This window comes from Ptychodera flava, chromosome 13 (genome assembly GCF_041260155.1).
Source record: "Ptychodera flava strain L36383 chromosome 13, AS_Pfla_20210202, whole genome shotgun sequence".
Taxonomy (NCBI): Eukaryota; Metazoa; Hemichordata; class Enteropneusta; family Ptychoderidae; genus Ptychodera; species Ptychodera flava.
In genome coordinates, this window is record NC_091940.1 from 41,344,670 (window position 1) to 41,365,611 (window position 20,942).

General features: G+C 37.6%; 1 protein-coding gene and 1 long non-coding RNA gene across 2 annotated transcripts; both read left to right on the forward strand.

The window, feature by feature from the left end:
• Positions 1-793: 793 nt before the first annotated feature.
• LOC139148624 (uncharacterized) lies at positions 794-15,738 on the forward strand. Its single transcript, XM_070720110.1, has 9 exons — positions 794-861; positions 1,763-2,153; positions 2,449-2,590; positions 2,790-2,912; positions 3,345-3,467; positions 11,881-11,994; positions 12,516-12,644; positions 14,262-14,458; positions 15,532-15,738. Exons 1-9 carry the CDS (start codon positions 794-796, stop codon positions 15,736-15,738), a joined length of 1,494 nt encoding a protein of 497 aa, XP_070576211.1.
• A 398-nt stretch (positions 15,739-16,136) lies between these two features.
• On the forward strand, positions 16,137-20,689 carry LOC139148789 (uncharacterized). Its single transcript, XR_011556018.1, has 4 exons — positions 16,137-16,278; positions 16,922-17,130; positions 19,026-19,206; positions 20,557-20,689. It is a non-coding gene; the product is annotated as an uncharacterized lncRNA (long non-coding RNA).
• The last annotated feature ends 253 nt before the right edge of the window (positions 20,690-20,942 follow it).

The following is a 20,942-nucleotide window of genomic DNA, read 5'->3' on the forward strand; positions in this document are numbered from 1 at the left end:
ATTGTAAAATATTCGTACCCGTGCATATAAAATAACTAGAATGCACTTAACTGGTACGAAGTATTTCGCCATATGTTCACCCTCGTTAGTTTCAAGCTGTAGAGACCAGATGCATGACATGTGTCAAATAAGCCAACTGTACAGTACTTTGGCCAATGAAAGAGTTTAGGCCAAAGTATAAATTTTCAGTACTGTGATGTAGAGTCGTTTTTATATCTAGAATAAAATTATGGTTGCGTTGCTCGACGTGCTCTCTAGAGTAGAATCAGAATGTACAGTATTTATCTTATTTATCAAAACTAAAAATGAGTTCCAGTTTTACTGTTCGTTGGTTATATTGCTCCTTCTGCAACAAATCTGTGAGCTTACCTCATATATTGTTTCGGCTCCAGAACAACTTGTATAAACACGTCTTTATTGAAACAAGTATGTTTGTGACTCTCCATGAAACCATAGTAAACACTGGCTACACGCAAAACCTTTGTTCAGGAAATATGTACATTAAACGGAAACATCAGGTCACCATCGACCAAAATGTAAGACTCTCATTAGATTTAGATTCAACGTTTTGAACTTTATGACTGAACAAATCAGAGGATACGTATGAATACACATAAGTGTACACATAGTCCTGTATGGACAAACCGCGAAGGAAAGCTGGACTGAAAAGTTAGGTGACATTTTGATTGGTTTATTTCTCGAGGATAGAAATTCTATCCACTCTAGGTGTGTGAACTATCCCACATCCCGTCAGGAGAAGCTCTAATAGTCAATGTGTGTAGACCAAGGATAAATGATCAACAAAACTGATGACAGATTAGGTAATGTAGGAGACGTGAGAAAGGGTTTGGAGCCTGAACGGTAAGCTTATTTACAGATGAAGGGAAAAATTATATCATTACGAGCAGTATCTGTTTTGCCGTACAACTTCTATGAATGATAGACAGATATTTCTTTGGGACACAAACCTCAAAAATTATTCTTAGCTTGCTAGGATTTTATTTCTTGAGGTCTAACCCCTTATCACATAGCTTAAACAACAAAAAGGAACAAAGGGGAACTTTTCAATGAAGGGGCCCTTATCATTGAAGCTGAGGATTTACCAATAATGAAAAGTTTAATTATTAAAATAGTAATCAACACAAAATAGTTCCTGGTATCAATATAACTAAGTATAAAATATGATGGTCCTCTAGCAAACGGGATCAGTAACATACTGCAAAAGAGTGTATTTGGTCGTCTACACTGCCGCATTGCTGAACCTTACTCTAGTCACAGCTGTTGCGTAAACAAAGTAATGCAAAGCACGCCAGAGAGTTGCATTACACGGAAGGGCTTGAGTTTTAATGAATCATTATTTTACTTGTTGACATGGATGTAAATCTAACATAAAAAGTCACGATATACGGTACTAGCATCGTTACGCAGAATACACGTTTGTCTCCAAACGTTCAAATCAATGATAATACATTGCAGACCCAACATTCAATAGGTGATAAGCTCAAGGCAACGGCCATGGTTTTAGGCAATCAACTAATACAGTTAAAAAACAGGAAATGTATACGACCTTTATATTCATTAGTTACGATTGTTCAGCGATATCGTGTATTCTCATAAGATAGTGTTGATTTCTATGTGAGTTTTGTCACACTAAGTCCATTGCCTTTTAAAACTCAGTTTTTCGAACACTGTAATTTACGTTTGGTGCTTAATAGTCTTTATTTTGGGGATATTTATAAGGTTTTTCTATTTAAACTTTCAGTGAAGAAGGCGTACCATCAGATAACATTTTACAGTTTCAAAATCCAATTGGGAATGTCTTAACAAATGCTGACCATGAAATCTTAAAGGACAGAGAATTAGGATCCGGGAAAGCAACGGCTGTCATAATTTCAAAAGACCACATCACAGGACGATCAACAGCTGCCAAACCTGGGATGATATTTCCTGACGCTAACAAAGCATCCATCTACGCAGTTGGGAAAAACTTCCTGTTAAACACAACAGCTCATGGAGTACCCCGATTAGCAGCCTCAAACAATTTTCACAAACGTCTCCTTTGGTTCATCATCATCTGCGGCTCAATGACAGCGTTCATAGTGCAAACTTGTTTCCTCGTCGATACCTTTTTGAAGTACCGTGTAACAAACAAGGTCAGTCAATTGAGACTTGTTAGAATAAAGGGGCGATCATTAATACTACTTGATGCAAACAAATGTTTGTGACAACTCGAATTTGTTTAGTATAGCTTATGGGGAAAACGCACACAGACTCGCATAGTTGTTTAAACTTCATTTTTATTTCTACAACTTGTGTACACTATGACCGTTTCATGAAAGGCCCCTATAATAATGTATGAGGTGAAGGTGCGTCATAAACTTAAGCATATTATATAAGAAATTCATCGACGATTTATGCAAATCTCAGGTACTTTAATTTCTTTTGCAGATAACCATAGTAACGAAGACTTCAATGACGTTTCCTACAGTTACAATATGCAACACCAACAAAGTCAGGCGTTCTGCCATCGCTGACTCTCCACACAGGGACGTGCTTGTCATTGATGATGCCATTACACTGCCGTACTACGGTAAGTAAGTGAATGGTAACCAGACGACTTTGTAGTTCCCGCACAGCAAGCTTGTTTACTTGACGTATACATATGTATTTGTAATCAATCACTGATTAAAACTTATTTATGTACTTTTCTGACATCAAACGTACTGAGATATCACCTCAACTACTCTGTCCTTGTGACAGTAATTAACACTAAAATTTTGCCAACCTAGGTCCATGCATGGAGGGAGACTTCATGTGTGACGATGGATTACTTTGTATCAAACCATTCTTAAAGTGTGATGGAGTACGTAACTGCATTTGGGACGGCAGTGATGAACTTGGATGTGAATATGGTAAGGCTCAAGGTCAAGCTTAACTACTTACATGGCCCTAACCGACATGAAATATGTTTTCATGTCGTAATTGTATTATGTGTGAAATATCATATATGAGAAAGAGAGAGTTCACCACACTGAGATTAAGTTTGTGTCTTTTTCATTTGAATGTCGGTAAAAATGACACAGCAATTAATGATTGATGAAATATGACTCAGTGGTGACTCAAAACGTTTTTGCAAAGCAGAGACAATGAAATTGCGATTGTGAATTGAAATCAGAATACAGGAGAGCGAAACAAAAAGTAGTGTGTTTATTATATGTACATGCATTGTATTATACATGAGGTTTGATTTCTTGACAAGAGGGGATGTTTGGAAAGTTTTGTTAAAACGTGGGATAGTACTAAAATGACGTCTGCAGACCGTTCCATGTGGGTTTTTTCTATAGGAACATGTGGTGATAATCATTTCCGATGTGCCAATGGAAGTCAGTATGGATTTTGCATCGAAAAACGTCTCTATTGTGACAAGAAGAAAGATTGCTATGATGGAGAAGACGAAGTTGGTTGTGGTTAGTAGAACGTTCCTTTGGATCACAATTCACAAAAAATAACATATTTATCTTTCTGTTAAGATCGCACGGGACGTGGATTTTGCACGGTATCTTTATTTAAGCATTCCACAAACAGATTCCATGAAATAGTTGACAAGTCCTAGGGGCCAAAAGAAGTTGGTATACCTTGAACAGAGCACTGAGCCAATAAGCTCACTGTATAATAAACGTAGCTTGCTTTACAATTACATGTAGAACTGTTTGGAAAAAGTCGATGCACCATCAGGCTCGAAGATTTCTCTCATTGTATTGAAACCAATTTTATAAGTTGCTGCTCCTCAGTGCGAGTTCATATCCGATCGAAAACTTATTGAAGTTCCTGCCCTGGATGTTGTTATGTAGGTCATTTCCCCCACACTCATCATGACCTGAGTTCAATTAGTCTAGAACATTCTCAAGGTCACTGCCCTTGATGACCTCACAACCTTGAATTCAATTAGTCATGTTTGGAATGTTCTGGAAAGTTGATTAGCTGTGTAAGAGAGATAATTTTAGAACAGTAATTAGCATGTCAATAAAAGTTCTAGATTGTTCTTACATGCCTTTATAAAAGGGACGTGCACAGCTTCCAGTCAGACTTTTGGGATCGTGTCTCTTGTGTGTTACTAAACTCCAGCAGTAGTCATTCTCAAGACTTTTCAAGACCTTCACTGCCAACGCTGGATTTATACTGTGGACTTTGTGCAGCTTCAAGCCTGCAAGGACTGTTCATTCATCCAACTGACTGTTACAACTCTGAGACTGGAGCTTTGCCGTCCCAGCTGAGATAAGTAGTCTGTACACTTTTAAAGCTTGTACTCTATCCCTGACTTAGCAATTAGTTTTATTTTCGTAATAAATTTTGTTTAAACGTTAACTGCTGAGTTCACCCTTTTGTTCGTTTTCTCTGCACGTAACAAAATTGGGGGCTCGTCCGGGAGACGAATATTTTGAGCCGTTTGACAACATTTTGACAGCCTTTTCAAAACTACTATATACTGTGAACTCAGCGAAATTTAATCATGGCGGAATTTAAGCCAGACGAATTTATGGATGACCTTGATCAGGACACATTTAATTCCCTCAGAAAAGACAACCTCATAGCACTGGCAAATTTCCTTAAAGTAGATGTCAAAAGATCTATGCGCAAGCGAGAAATTCAATTCAAGATTGTAAAACATTTAGTTAATTCTGGCCATTTTGAAGAGTCTGCCTTAAAAGATTATGAGCCTGAGTCTTCCTTCGAACTCAAAAAATTAGAATTAGAAATTCAGGCAGATTTGGAGCTTAAAAAATTGGCATTAGAAAAAAAAAAATACAAATGCAATTACAAATGAAAGAAAAAGAATTGCAAATGGAAGAAAGACAGAAAGAAAAAGAAAGGCAGGAAAGATTAGAAATGGAAGAAAGACAGAAAGAGAGGGAATTGGAAATGAAAGAAAAAGAATTGCAAATGGAAGAAAGACAAAGGGAGAAAGAAAGAGAGGAAAAAGAAAAGGAAAGAGAATTAGCAGAACACCGACTGCAGTTAGAAATGAGACGTTTAGAGCTTGGAAAGTCAGGAAAATTCTTCCCTTCAGACAATTTTGACATCACTAAGCATTTCAGGTTAGTTCCCCCTTTCCAAGAAAAGGATGTTGATAAATATTTTCTCCATTTTGAGAAAATTGCTCAGAGTCTGAATTGGCCTAAGGAGTCCTGGTCTATGCTTTTGCAGAGTGCTTTGGTGGGTAAAGCCAGAGAAATTTACATTCAGTTGTCAGTAGAGCAGGCTTCAGATTATGATTCTGTGAAGGAATTAATTCTCAAGGGTTATGAGTTGGTGCCTGAAGCTTACCGTCAGAAATTTAGGGATTGTGAGAAGGTGAAAGATCAAACTTATGTTGAATTTGCTCGAACAAAAGAACAACTGTTTGATCGTTGGTGTTCTTCGGAAAAGGTCAGTCAGAATTATGACAAATTACGACAGCTTGTTTTGATTGAGGAATTTAAAAGGTGCATCCGGAGTGACATCAAGACGTTTATCAATGAACAAAAGGCAGATACATTAGAGGTTGCTGCACGTTTGGCCGATGATTATTCATTGACCCACAAATCTTCATTTCTCAGCAAACCATCCCAGTCCTTTTCCTACAGAAACAATGCAGGTAAATTTAACTCCTCCTTTTCATCCAAGAATTTTTCAAAGGAGAGTAGAAAATCAAATGACAACAGTTCACAGAGTTCAAGTAACACTCCCACATCATCAGATCCCAAGTCTCAATCTCCTCCTGACAAACAGTTTGGTACACTTTCTTGTAATTATTGTAAGAAAGACGGCCATTTAATGTCAGAGTGTTTCAAATTGAAAAGAAAACGTGAAGGTCAAAGTGGTCAAAGTGGATCTAAGCCCACCGGCTTTATTTCTTCATCAACTCGATTAGAGTCTAATAATGTGTGCAACACATTTTCTGAGGTTAAATCCCTCTTATCCCCAATTAATGAGGTCAAGGTCAATTCTTCTCAAGATAGCATTATGGCTATTTTCGAACCATTTATTCATGATGGTTTTATATCACTTTCTAGTGATTTCTCTTCCGCTACCCCTGTCAAAATTTTAAGAGATACCGGGGCTTCCCAGTCTCTTTTGTTGGCAGATACCCTGCCGTTTTCTGAAAAGTCATTTTCAGGTTCTAAAGTTCTTATTAAGGGGGTAGATTGTAATGACTACATTCCTGTTCCTCTCCATAATGTCTATTTGTCTTCGGACTTTGTTTCTGGACCTGTGACTTTAGGTATTAGCCTTTTTTGCCTTTTGAAGGGATTCACCTTCTTCTTGGAAACGACCTTGCTGGGGACAAGGTCATTACTAATCCACTTGTGACTGATAATCCTAGTTTAGATCAGAATCCAGAGCCAATAGAGGAAGAAATTCCCGGCATTTTTCCTTCATGTGCTATTACTCGAGCCATGTCAAAGAAAACTTCTGAGAATCAAAATACTCTCAAAAATAATGTCACAGATGTTGACTTAAATGACACCTTTCTCAGTCAGGTGTTTGACACGGAGCATTCCGTTATCCCTCGTGGATTTGAAACTTCCAGTAAAACTTCTGCTGACCAAAGTCAGACATTTTCTAGATCAAATCTCATTGCAGAACAACACAAAGACCCAGATATTTTGTGTTTGTTTGACAGGGTAGATGATGAAGATAAAACTTCAGATAGCTCTGTTTCCTATTATACAAAATCTGGTATTCTCATGCGTAAATGGAGACCTCCAGATGTTTTGGTTGATGACGACTGGGCTATAAAACATCAAATTGTGGTTCCAAAGCCCTATCGTGCTGAAATATTGCGCCTGGCCCATGAAACGCCCTGGGCTGGTCATTTGGGAGTAAGGAAAACTTATCACAAAATTCTCAGTCACTTTTATTGGCCTAATCTCAGGCAGGATGTAGCACATTTCTGTAAAACTTGTCACACATGTCAAATGGTAGGAAAGCCAAATCAGACCATTCCAAAGGCCCCTTTACAGCCAATTCCTGCATTTCAAGAACCATTTAGTAGGATTCTAATAGACTGTGTTGGGCCCCTACCAAAAACAAGATCAGGAAATGAGTACATGCTGACAATTATGTGTACATCAACCCGGTTCCCAGAAGCCATACCACTGAGAAACATAAAGACAAAGACTATAGTGAGAGCTTTAGTCAAATTTTTCACTTTATTTGGCCTCCCTAAATGTGTCCAGTCCGATCAAGGCTCCAACTTTATGTCTGGTATTTTCAACAAGTAATGGATCAGCTAGGCATTAAACAGTATAGGTCATCCGCCTATCATCCAGAAAGTCAGGGTGCTCTTGAGCGATTTCATCAAACTTTGAAAAACATGATTAGGACCTACTGTTTTGACACAGAGAAGCAGTGGGATGAAGGAATTCATTTTCTGCTCTTTGCTGTTAGAGAGTCAATTCAAGAGTCTCTTGGTTTTAGCCCATTTGAGCTTGTATTTGGACATACAGTCCGTGGCCCACTTAAGCTCGTTAAAGAGAAATTCCTATCAGACGATGATGATTGTCTGAATATTTTGCAATATGTGTCAGATTTTCGTACGAAACTCTCTAAAGCATGTGAATTAGCCAGAGAAAATCTTGAGTCATCTCAGCAGTCAATGAAAACCAAATATGATAAAAGCACTTCAAACGGAAGTTTGAACCAGGTCAAAAGGTTCTTGTTCTACTTCCAATTCCTGGCAAACCACTCCATGCTCGTTACTTTGGGCCATACCTAATTGATAAGAAATTGAGTGATTTAAATTACATCATAATAACACCTGACAGGCGAAAACAAAAACAGCTATGTCACATAAATATGCTTAAGCCATATTTGGATAGGGATAATCCTACTATAACTCAGCCTGTCAGTACAGTCAGTTCTGGCCATTATGAAGATAGTGATACTGAAACTGACTTGAGTGAAAATACTCTACACTCAAAGCTGGGCTCGGTCAAGCTTCAGAACTCAGAAATCCTGGAGAAGCTGGAGTCTACAAAGTTGGCACACCTCCAGCCAGAACAACAACAACAGGTGAAAGAACTGCTCCACGAATATAACACCTGTTTCAAGATGTTCCAACGAGGACAAACGTCATCTATCACGACGTTGATGTTGGGGACAGTAAGCCTGTAAAACAACATCCATACAGACTGAATCCAACAAAAGCGAAATATCTCCAGGAAGAAGTCAAATACCTGCTGGACAATGACTTTATTGAACCCAGTAAAGTAACTGGAGTTCGCCGTGCATACTTGTTCCCAAATCAGACCACAGTTATCGTATGTGCACGGACTTTAGGAAGGTCAACACTTTAACAAAGACAGACACTTTCCCAATCCCGAGGATTGATGACTGCATCGACCGAGTGGGAAAAGCCAAGTATGTGACAAAATTTGACCTACTGAAGGGATTTTGGCAAGTCCCTCTGACGGATCGTGCTCGTGAAATATCCGCCTTTGTTACACCAGACGGATTGTTCCAGTACAAGGTGATGCCATTCGGAATGAAGAACTCTCCGGCAACGTTCCAACGGATGATCAACGACGTCATATCCGGGCTAGACGGGTGTGCAGCCTACGTTGACGACGTCGTCCTGTATAGTGACACCTGGGAGGAACACATCAAGCTCATGCGGAAGTTCTTTGAGAGACTGAGCAAAGCAATGTTGACTGTCAACCTTGCCAAATCTGAGTTTGGTTGGGCAAGGGTAACTTACCTCGGACATACTGTAGGACAGGGTGAGGTAAAACCTGTTGATGCCAAAATCAGTGCCATTTCAAGTTTTCCCATACCAAACTGCAAACGACAACTGATGCGCTTTCTCGGTATGGCTGGTTACTACAGAAAATTCTGTCCAAATTTCTCCACAATTACTGAGCCTTTGACTAACTTACTTAAAAAGAAAGTAAAGTTTGTTTGGTCAGAGCAATGCCAACAGGCATTTGATACACTTAAAGCCATACTGCAAAGTGCCCCAGTGTTGTCTGCACCAGATTTCACTTTGCCATTCAAATTAGCTGTAGATGCTAGTGATACGGCTGCTGGTGCTGTTTTATTGCAAGAGGATAGTCATGGTATAGATCATCCTGTTTGCTATTTTTCACGCAAATTTAACAAATCCCAGAGAAACTACTCTACAATTGAAAAAGAGTGTTTATCTTTGATATTAGCTTTACAGCATTTTGAAGTTTATGTTACTTCTTCAAATCAGCCAATAGTGGTTTATATTGATCACAACCCTCTTGTTTTTCTGCAGAAATTCAAAGGCAAAAATCAGAGATTGCTAAGATGGAGTTTAATGTTACAGGAGTTTAATCTTGATATTAGACATATCAAAGGCAGAGACAATTTAATTGCAGACTGTCTCTCTCGTATTTAGAGTTTATTGTTGTTCACTTTCAAGAAGTTTTACTTTAGAGTAAAAAAAAAAAAAAAAATTGAGTACTTAAATCTTTTTCAAGATTACATTTGCAAAAGAAAGATTTTTCTTTGAAAATTTTCTTTTTTTTGAAGAGGGGGTGTGTTATGTAGGTCATTTCCCCCACACTCATCATGACCTGAGTTCAATTAGTCTAGAACATTCTCAAGGTCACTGCCCTTGATGACCTCACAACCTTGAATTCAATTAGTCATGTTTGGAATGTTCTGGAAAGTTGATTAGCTGTGTAAGAGAGATAATTTTAGAACAGTAATTAGCATGTCAATAAAAGTTCTAGATTGTTCTTACATGCCTTTATAAAAGGGACGTGCACAGCTTCCAGTCAGACTTTTGGGATCGTGTCTCTTGTGTGTTACTAAACTCCAGCAGTAGTCATTCTCAAGACTTTTCAAGACCTTCACTGCCAACGCTGGATTTATACTGTGGACTTTGTGCAGCTTCAAGCCTGCAAGGACTGTTCATTCATCCAACTGACTGTTACAACTCTGAGACTGGAGCTTTGCCGTCCCAGCTGAGATAAGTAGTCTGTACACTTTTAAAGCTTGTACTCTATCCCTGACTTAGCAATAGTTTTATTTTCGTAATAAATTTTGTTTAAACGTTAACTGCTGAGTTCACCCTTTTGTTCGTTTTCTCTGCACGTAACAATGTTTACTTTTGCTGGCGGACAGCACTGTTCACGATGCTCTCTGATCTCCGCTTTAAACGTGTTTTATGTTCTCGTGTATATTTTGTTACATGGTTGGAACTAATTTGAGAGAATTAGAGCTTTTAATTATTAAATTTATCAAAAGTGTTAGCTGTCCTATAGCTGAAAATTGAAATATTACAAATTACTCTTAAAAACAAGTGTATTGCAAAAAGAAAAAGCAGACGAGGTAACATTTGTAGATTAAACAAACATTACTACAAATTATCTAGTTACATTGAACTCCTGTGATGTGGAGTAGTCGCGGTCGACATTAAAATATAACATTGGGACATTGAACCACTTTCCAGAGGGACCAAGCCGAGTAGTTTTTATTACTGGTTTTTCGCTTAGCGAGTAGGTACCGTGAGTTGCGATTTCGAATGCGATAGAAAGGATTATTGAATTGAACGGACATGAGTTGCAAAGAAAGATAACTTAGCCTTGAATAAAAAAATCATAACATAGCTTTGATTGGTTGCTGCTGTCGCGCCATTGAAATTAATAAGTAAACCTTACCACACTGAGTGCGCAGTCAGTCCTATTATACGAACAGTGTGTTGATTTGACACGTTCCCCACCTCTTCAACTTATGATGACAATTTATCTAAAGCTACCAAGCATTATGTCTTTTAATGGTGTTCTTTTCATTGTAATATCATTTTACATATCGAACATACCTTATTTTAAAAAATCGCTTATAGTATCAACACCACCATATAAACGATTACTTCTCTGTACGTGGATTACTGGCTAGATTATCAGTCAGTTCTGTACGTGGATTACTGGCTAGATTATCAGTCAGTTCTGTACGCGGATTACTGGCTAGATTATCGGTCAGTTCTGTACGTGGATTACTGGCTAGATTATCGGTCAGTTCTGTACGTGGATTACTGGCTAGATTATCGGTCAGTTCTGTACGTGGATTACTGGCTAGATTATCGGTCAGTTCTGTACGTGGATTACTGGCTAGATTATCGGTCAGTTCTATACGTAGATGGCTAGATTATCGGTCAGTTCTGTACGCGAATTACTGGCTAGATTATCGGTCAGTTCTGTACGTGGATTACTGGCTAGATTATCGGTCAGTTCTATACGTAGATGGCTAGATTATCGGTCAGTTCTGTACGCGGATTACTGGCTAGATTATCGGTCAGTTCTGTACGTGGATTACTGGCTAGATTATCGGTCAGTTCTGTACGCGGATTACTGGCTAGATTATCGGTCAGTTCTGTACGCGGATTACTGGCTAGATTATCGGTCAGTTCTGTACGTGGATTACTGGCTAGATTATCGGTCAGTTCTATACGTAGATGGCTAGATTATCGGTCAGTTCTGTACGTGGATTACTGGCTAGATTATCGGTCAGTTCTGTACGTGGATTACTGGCTAGATTATCGGTCAGTTCTGTACGTGGATTGCAAGCTAGATTATCGGTCAGTTCTGTACGTGGATTACTGGCTAGATTATCGGTCAGTTCTGTACGTGGATTACTGGCTAGATTATCGGTCAGTTCTGTACGTGGATTACTGGCTAGAATATCCGTCAGTTCTACCAGAATATGATGTGTTCGCTGCTTTGTAACGATCATCGTTCAGTGAAGATGTTGTTTTATCTCGGCGATGCAAACATTTGCTGGTGACTTTTTCATCTTTTAGGCTATACGTTGGCGAATGTATATATGAGTAGCTGTAATCCGTGCATTTTACTCTTACGTTTCTGCCATTAGAATGCAAACGAGATGAATTTCAATGTCAAGACAAACGAGGATGTATCGCAAAGAAACAGCGTTGTAACGTCCACTTTGACTGCGACGACAAATCAGATGAAAAAGACTGTCCCGGTAAGTTTTTTAATTAGATGAAATCCAAATAAAATAGTGGTGATACTCCAACAATCTTCAGTCATAATTGATATTTAAGCAGGTTTTTCTTACATGCCATACTGTTATCGAAAATGATGACCATTGACGATGTATTGCAACACTTTCCGTAGGGATAAACTTCAAACATTATACGTAATTGCTTATGTACTTGGTCTGTGCTCAAAGAATCAAATGTCCCCAGCTCTGAGTAAAGTATTATCCCTGAGTGGGAAGGATTTCTTTACAATGCTTAACACAGAAAGAAAATCGCTTTTGCAAATACTTTACTTTAAAAACATGAAAATTGGCAGGCAAATGGAAGTATATTCTCTCTCTCTCTCTCTCTCTCTCTCTCTCTCTCTCTCTCTCTCTCTCTCTCTCTCTCTCTCTCTCTCTCTCTCTCTGTGGTTCCTCTGTGTTTTTGAATTATACTTAAGTTAATTTCAATGTTCTATTAAAACCGTACATAATGTAATTACTGATTACCTTTCAAAATGCAGCAAAAGATTGCGGAGATGCCTTGTGGTGTGCAGCTGATGATTATTGTATACTAAATGAGTTTATCTGTGATGGCTACAAGGACTGTTCAGATGGTCTGGATGAAAGAAACTGTACAGCTGAAATTCCAAGTAAGGAGTTGGTATTTCCTTTCATTTGGCATCTTTAGATTTTGGTGATAATGACAATCCTTTTATGACGTCGTCTTCTCTTTCATAAAGTAAAGGGTCAATAATATATTGCCACACTGAACGCAATATTGTTTTGCAAGTAATTCGTTCTTTATCTGAAATAGTTCCATGATAAACTGCATGTTGCAAGTCATTCTCTGAGAATTGACGGGCTGCAAGTTGGCCGACGTGCTGCACAGTTTAATCAAACTGACAACTATACAGCAAACGAGTTCCCCAAACTATACGCACAAACTGTTCAGAATATTTGCCTGTGTTTTATATGATACAACCGACCAGGGTCATGTAACAGTGATACGTTTAGGTGTGTAAATGGGTACTGTATACCGCAATACTGGAAATGTGATGGCGTTACTGATTGTGCGGACGGCTCTGATGAAGATTTCAGTATTTGTGGATCGCCAAAAGTTTTAGGTATGTTCATTCTAAACCAAATGGCGGGCCAGACACATCTAGCTCATTATGTGACCAACATATCTGAGTTAACCAATCTATGAATCCTTTTGTCTCCTGCCTGTCGCCCTGTCTGGCCCACAATCTCTTACAGATTTGGATTGATAATTGTATTTTTGCATATAATCTTGCAGTCGATTGCAACAAATCTGTCAGTCAGATTAATGGAACCATATCATCGGTTGCATATTCGACAACAGGTCTGTATTGATTAAAATAGGTTGAACCTCCCGTAGGTCAATTATTTTTGGAAATAAGTCACATTGGTGCGATTTTTTTAGTTATATTTTATGATAAATGTTTATTTTTGAGGTGCGTAAACACTTTCTGGCGGGTCTGTATAATCGAACTCTCGAACATTCAAGGTAGCATTTGCCTCGAGGACAGATATCAGAACTCTCAAACTTTCAAGGTAGAATTTATTTTGAGACAGATATTCGGACTCTAAAACTTCCACATAAGTTTTTTTGGTCTACCACTTTTAATTGATCATTTTGAAGCTTGGGAAGTAAATAAAGTTCCAACCAGTCTATTGTCGTTAAACCTGAAAATTCGATTTTTCTCTACCAGGGATAGCGGTTATTTTGAATTTCAAGTGATTGTAAACATTGGGAAATTTGTTTCTCCATTTCAATAATTTGCAAGATGGCCACTGATTCCGATTCTAGCAAAGTTTGAGTTTTTCAATTTTCAGTCACGCACCACCTCAATTGAAAGTGGACCAAAGAAAATTAAATTGTCCATCTGCAATACTTCCCTTTCAGTCTAAAATTTGGTACTTCATTCGAATTACATCGACTGACATTTATGCGGAAGAACATATCACTTAAGTCTCCAATACTAATCTGTGCAAAACATGAACCATTAAAGGAAATCATTATACGTCTTAATAGATGTCTTTACAAAATGACTGCACAAGCTCCCTTGAAAAGAGCGGATAAGTCTCTATGAGAACAAGTAAATTTGCAACCGTTAACTGTGGATGCGGAACATACAGAACTTAATAGATTCAACAGAATGACTCAAGTCATGTAGTGTAAATTTACATTAGTCCTTACGTTTGAAGAATCCTTCTAAAGAGTAAACGTTTGTGATTAATTTCAGGAATATGTAGCAGTTGTGGCTGTGAGTTTCCCTCCACATCCGGGAACTTTACATCACCAGGATATCCGGAAAACCCCAAGAGGAATATAGACTGTAATATAACAATATCTGTAGATGACGGTCGTATTAACATGACGTTTTCGATTTTTGAAAGTTCCGAAGATGCATCAAATTCCTGTTCACAAGATTGGATACAGGTTCTAATATATTTTAATAATATCATAATATAAGAGAGCGATTTAAATAATGTCATAATACAAGAGACAGACAGGCAGACAGAAGACAGACAGAGTGGGGACACGTAGACAGAGCAGTGATACAATGACAGAAGCTCTGAAACACAGACTGACAAAGATATACATACATAGAGACAGACAAAGGTTAGATAAACAGAATCTGCATTCAATTTTGAGTGTTTCTGCATGTCTATAGTGTTTTACTATACACTCAAAACATTGTAATAATACAGACCTTATACACAGATGACATTACCAATGTTACAAAGCTTACTCAGTCAGACAAAATTAAAAACAAATTTTGGAAAAGACGTACATACCAAGCTGACACATCAATCACCAATGTATGTCATGTCACCGTACCTCTAATTTAATTGGAACATAATTGCATCATTTTTAAACTTGAAATAAACAAATTGTTCTTCCACACTGGCTTTCTGTAACTTCCCGTATCAGGGGAGGTACGTCAAAATGGCCATGAAACTTCCCAATCATACAACTCACTCCATGAATGAATTCTGCAAATGTTTCACCATTATTTGACTTTGTTTCAAGGACATTCTCATTTATTGCATACGATCCCATCTTCTCCAGGTACGCCTACCTCTCGAGTTACCTCTGTGGTCTTCCCATGAATCAATTTGACTACTGGCCATGGCTTAAATCGGATCCCACCATAAATTATCTGAAATAAAAACGTTTTTCGCGATTTATCCGGATTACCTCTCAAGGAAGTTTACCTTTTAACCATATAGATGATGCAGTCTGTATCTTATTAGGTTTTAAACATTCACAAGTCAAACATGTGGCTGTGGCTGATCAGTGGTTTTACGTTTAACGAATATTATATCGACCATTTATCTAAATGACCAATTCACCCTTGCTGTAAACAATCGAGAAACTGATCTGTGAATCACTTTGCCATGATTCGGCCCCAGGAAAGGCTAACCAGTACTCCTGTCTTGCTATGATTATATAGATGAAGACACATCCATACCACAGTTCGTTTACAATTCCTAGATTTTCCCTTTCAGATAAGAGATGACATATCACAAAGAACGACATCGAAATTATGCAATGCAGAAAACATCACTGAATGGATCTCCGACAGCAGCAACGTCACTGTCTCCATACATACTGGTAGTTCAGGTCAGGCACTTGTCAAATTCTTGGCTGCCTATGAAACCCTACCGAGTCTCAATACCACGATGCGTAAGTTGCTAGTTTTTACATTCAAATAATAAACAGTTGTTGACAGCTTTCGCATCAGTATGCGAAGATATTCTTCGGTTAATGTCATGCCGAAGATTTGATTAGCAATAGTCTCTACACTTCAAATGGGCGACAATTACAGTATATAATGATATTTCAACTTCCAATACCATTTAACTTATAGACAAACTACAATTTACAAATACTTTCAATTTCTTCTCCAGCGAAAATTCAAACCCACACGCTTCTTCAAGAATTAACATCAAATTTAAACTTGCGCAGTCACACTGTTATTATTATTATTATTATTATTATTATTATTATTGTTGTTGTTGTTGTTGTTGTTGTTGCTGTTGCTGCTTTTGTTGCTGTCGTTGTTGTTGTTGTTGTTGTTGTTGTTGTTGTTGTTGTTGTTGTTGTTGTTGAGAATTTTTTCTTCATTTATTTACTTATCGTAGCTTGCTATGGATATTCATGCGATGATGGACTGAAATGTATTTCCTTTACTAAGCGTTGCGATGGGCAACAAGATTGCGCGGATAACTTAGATGAAAAGGACTGCCCTGTCGGTGAGTAACTACTGAAAGTATAATTGTGTTCACGTCTTTTGAGGAGGGATGAATTCAAACGTTATCGCGAACAGTAGATGTGTGTAGCTTTCTCATGTTCCTTTCATTTGCTTTACAAGCAACTGTTTAGCATGGAACCATGTCAGTTGCTTCAACAGCAGTCAGCGAACACTTTGAAAATCTTAAAACTCCCAATGGCTCTTACTTGTTGTGCGATATGCCAATCGGTGCCTTTTTGATGATTTCCGAATATAAGAATGTAATTTTATTAAACCTGGGCTTTTTTATTGTCGTTACGTTTCATTTTTGCTCAGACGTTTTTGTCTGTGTTTGTTCATGCAAAGAGAGCTTGAATGATTTGACTTAGTAGAGGTTATTGATTTTTGACGAGATTTTAAACAAACGCCAACACCTTCATATTCTGTCAGTAAAAGTTTAACGAGACAAAATAGTTCGAAATGAGTGTTTTAGTGAATAACGTCTGGAGGACGAAGTTTGTAGAAGATGAATAGTAGAAAGGGTAGGGGAGGTCTAGCATGCCTTGATTTGACAGCGCGATTGTAGTTAAAATCATGACAAATCGTTCTCTTACCTTAAAGCTTGTTAAAGCTTGTTAACAGCTGGTCTGTGTTGTTTATCACAGCACCTGTGTATACATACATGTACATGACGGAGAGGATGGGTGTACTGTTATCTCCTGATTACCCAATGAACTATCCGAACAATATCTTCCATCGGTATTCTGTCATGATGCTCCCAACTGAACGGACAGAATCTACAATCAGAGTCAAGTTCACATTTGAAGACTTTAACATCGAATACTCTGAAAATTGCACAAATGATTGGTTGCAGGTTTGATACACTTACATCTTGTTATCAAAATTATTAACAATATAAAGTTCAAGTCCTAAACTTTGATTCATTTTCAACGACTCTATGTATGTATGTATGTATGTATGTATGTATGTATGTATGTATGTATGTATGTATGTATGTAGGTAGGTAGGTAGGTAGGTAGGTAGGTAGGTAGGTAGGTAGGTAGGTAGGTAGGTAGGTAGGTAAGTATGTATTGTATATATGTCCGTCAACATCAAAAACTCGCGAACCGATGCACTTTTCAGCTTGATGCATCCTAGACTATAGATGGGATTTTGTTCAAATGAAGTTTGCATCGCCAAAATTATGCAAATGAGCTTAAAATGTGAACATTTGATATTCAGGAGGGGTAGGGTCTAGGAGATTGTTGAGGTAGCATTACTTTTTACCAGATCCCTTGTACATTTTTCCCCATTCTTTATTTTTTGCCCACTCTTCCAACCTTTTCTTTTTGTCAAGCCTTCTCTGGCTGATTTTTTGTTGACATTTGCTTATGTAGTAGGATCTGCTTGTCCCATTGCTATAGAAGTTGATATGCATGTTCCTAAAGATGACCTCCAGTACCTATTATAAGTTGCAGACCTTATTACCTTATATAGCTTTTGTCATTCTTGTTTTTCTGGTTTAAATATTTCTTGAATGGACCAATTCAAACCGAATGTGAGCACACGGTCCTTGACGGTATTTTTCAAAATAGGGTGTTGACGCGTTATTTACGTGCATCAAAATCTGTTGGGAACGTATTTGCCATCATTATGTCACAGTGCATGAAGTCTGTAATAATGTGGTTTGTATATTTAACGTTTTCAAATAATGTTTGCTTAAGTTGTAACTCTTGTTGTCCGGGATTGAAATGACACGCACTGTAAGGCATTGTGTTTGAATAAACAGGAAACTACAGAGATCAAACATTAACAGCAACCTAGTTCCCTTGTAAATTCCTAAATCTCCTAGCAAACCCGTATCCATTGGTACTGGTAGGCAAGTCGAATCTTTTGTAATATTCCTATATAAACGCCAAATATACTCAGTTAGAATAGGTAGACGAAGTCGTACAAGATAATTTGTGAAAATAGTATCTGCTTAACAACGAAAATCTCTAGCATCAGATGCATAGATATAAAGCAGTGTATACATATATTGAATGGCCATGAGAGTAACAACATACTCTTGTTTCCCAGAGGGCCTGAGTGTTGGCCACAAAAGTCTGAGTCATCGGCCATAAGCTGAGAGAAACAGATTACAATTCACAGAACCGACGGAAACAAATAGTTCATCGAATATGGATCATCAATATATGTTTAGTAACTTTTATAATCCAAATTTTTCACGGAAAACTATCTGTTTCTATCAGTCGTCCCAGTAGCAGATGACAGGACTAGCTTTTTGCGTATTCCAGAATACGCACATGCGTAGATGGTATCTACAACTTGTGCAGCGCTGGCAGCAACAGTCCCGGACCGATTTTTAATTGGCAGTTCATATTTTCCTAGTACTGTTAATTTGTAACTGGCTGTTTGCGTGTGTCATCGCCAAAATGACACATATTAAATGACCGTGCATTGAAGAATCACAAACGTGACTGTTTATGAGGTGTGTTACATTATTTACATTATTTACCTGTCCCTATCCTAATTGCTACTTGATAATTCGCTCCGTTAAGTAAGTATGCCTGTGGTACTACATTCAAAATTATGTATCGAAATTGTTAGGAAACCTGCGGAGTCATGATTTGAAATTATCTACACTGACATTAAATCTTTGTCCTGTAATCACTGTCACTTTGTCTGTGAACTTCATCGGGTGATCGATGTTTTACTGTTCATCGTAAGATATGGAAACAAACACGTGCTCTTTTCAATTCCATTCAGTTACGTGTGTATGATGATGCGCCAGAACCCATTAGACAGTCAACACGCCTTTGTGGTAAAACACTGCCAAAATCCTTGACTATTGAAGTACTTAGCCTTGAACTGACGTTTGTTACTGATTCAAACATTACAGCAAAAGGGTTTCGTTTGAAATACGAGAAAGTTGAATGGCCGGACCACGGTAAGAAAATAAATTGAATTCCAAGATTATAGTAAATTCATTTGCATTATAAGATGATACAAACCGTTACAAGGATATTTATTGATAAGTTGTGTAGTTGAATCGCAATTTCAAATGTTCATTTGATCGCCTGATGAGAAATACATTAAAATTGCGATATATGGCCTTTAGGTTCGAATTTGACATTTAATATTTAGGAAAAGTAGTAATATAAATATATCAATCAAACCATGATGAAACTTGTGCATTGATGATTTCATGTCGCTGATTGCTGTTCATATAAATGATATACATTATGTATGATGTATGATATACATGATATGTATTTAGTTTACAATCTCAGCACAGGAATTGTAGCTTGGCGTGGATAATTAGTGGCAGCTATCTTGAATCGATGATCCACATTTATGTAACCCGGAGTTGGTCTACGTTTTGCAAGTGTTATTCCAGGATCAATATTGAAACTGGTGTTTTTATTTGTCGTATTTTTGTTCGAAATATTTTAATATAGGAAGGCTGAAAATGTATATTAGACAAAACGCGCAACGCCCAAACAGTGGGTGTGAAATGCAGAGATTTGTGCAGCAGAAATTTGTGGGGGCGCTCGGTCAACTACTCAGAACTAGGTTGGAATGATCCACACCGACCTACAATCTCTGTGAGCAGATTGCCTAATTAAGAGTCGATAATTTCAAAGCAAAGCTTTATCATCTGACTGCCAAAGCGTAATCCTTCTGCCAAATGGCTTAATCCTTTTGCAAGATGAGTACAGATATAATAGCGGTCAATACATAATAGCTAAATTGCAGTTTGGTTTTTTCTCTCCATATTTACAACTACTGCCAAATTCATACATCTCGTACACATGTTCCCGTATACTGAATACAAAAGAAGCAATCGAGTATCTGTACATGCCTTGTTTGCCCTTAACACTTAAAGACTGCACCCCAAACAATGTTTGCCATGTTTGAATGTAATCGAACACATCTGTAGTTATGAGGCAGATAAATACAAAATACCAGCAGCGGGAAGAACGTATTAATTCTATCAACGATTCATCGACAACGATACTGCCCTTCTTGTTGTCACACTTTAATGTTTATGATTATTCATCTTCATGGAGATGGGACAGATTTCTAGCGTATGATCTTTGCTATTAAGTCAACTTTATTTGTGTATTCACAAAACAATATAAGAAAATTTGATATAGGAACGAGAAGGGTATGCGATCAAAACGATAATTTATAAATAGCAATTTTTATGTTCACAGATATTCTACCAGTTTCATATGAATTGCTCTATGGGTCAATTAGTCAACTAAAAACATGTGAAATTCTCTTCATGTAACAGAACTTGTTAGAAAATGTGGTGAAGACGATTTCCAGTGCGGTGATGAGAGTTGTATTGCATGGTATAAAGTTTGTAATGCAGTAATTGATTGTCCTGACGGGTCAGATGAAAATATAAACTGTACTAGACAAGGTAGGACTGATATTTTCCGATGTATTTTCCACTGAGTCCCCCCAGTAATATGCACGCTTTATTTTGCAACAATAGAAATAATCGCAACTTGAAAATAACAACATCAAAACTGTTTTTCTTATGTATGTATATAAAATGTATGAGCTGTTATTATTCGAATATGTTATGACGTAACATTAGGTTATCAACCGTATCAAACATGGATCTTATTATTCGAATATGTTATGACGCAACATTAGGTTATCAACCGTATC

Excerpts from the sequence above, each read along its gene's own strand:
- LOC139148624 (XM_070720110.1), top strand. The coding sequence starts at position 794 with ATGATCAACAAAACTGATGACAGATTAGGTAATGTAGGAGACGTGAGA. Across the intron at positions 2,913-3,344 it reads TGAACTTGGATGTGAATATG|GAACATGTGGTGATAATCAT; the intron begins GTAAGGCTCAAG and ends TTTTTTCTATAG. Across the intron at positions 14,459-15,531 it reads GTTCACAAGATTGGATACAG|ATAAGAGATGACATATCACA; the intron begins GTTCTAATATAT and ends TTTCCCTTTCAG.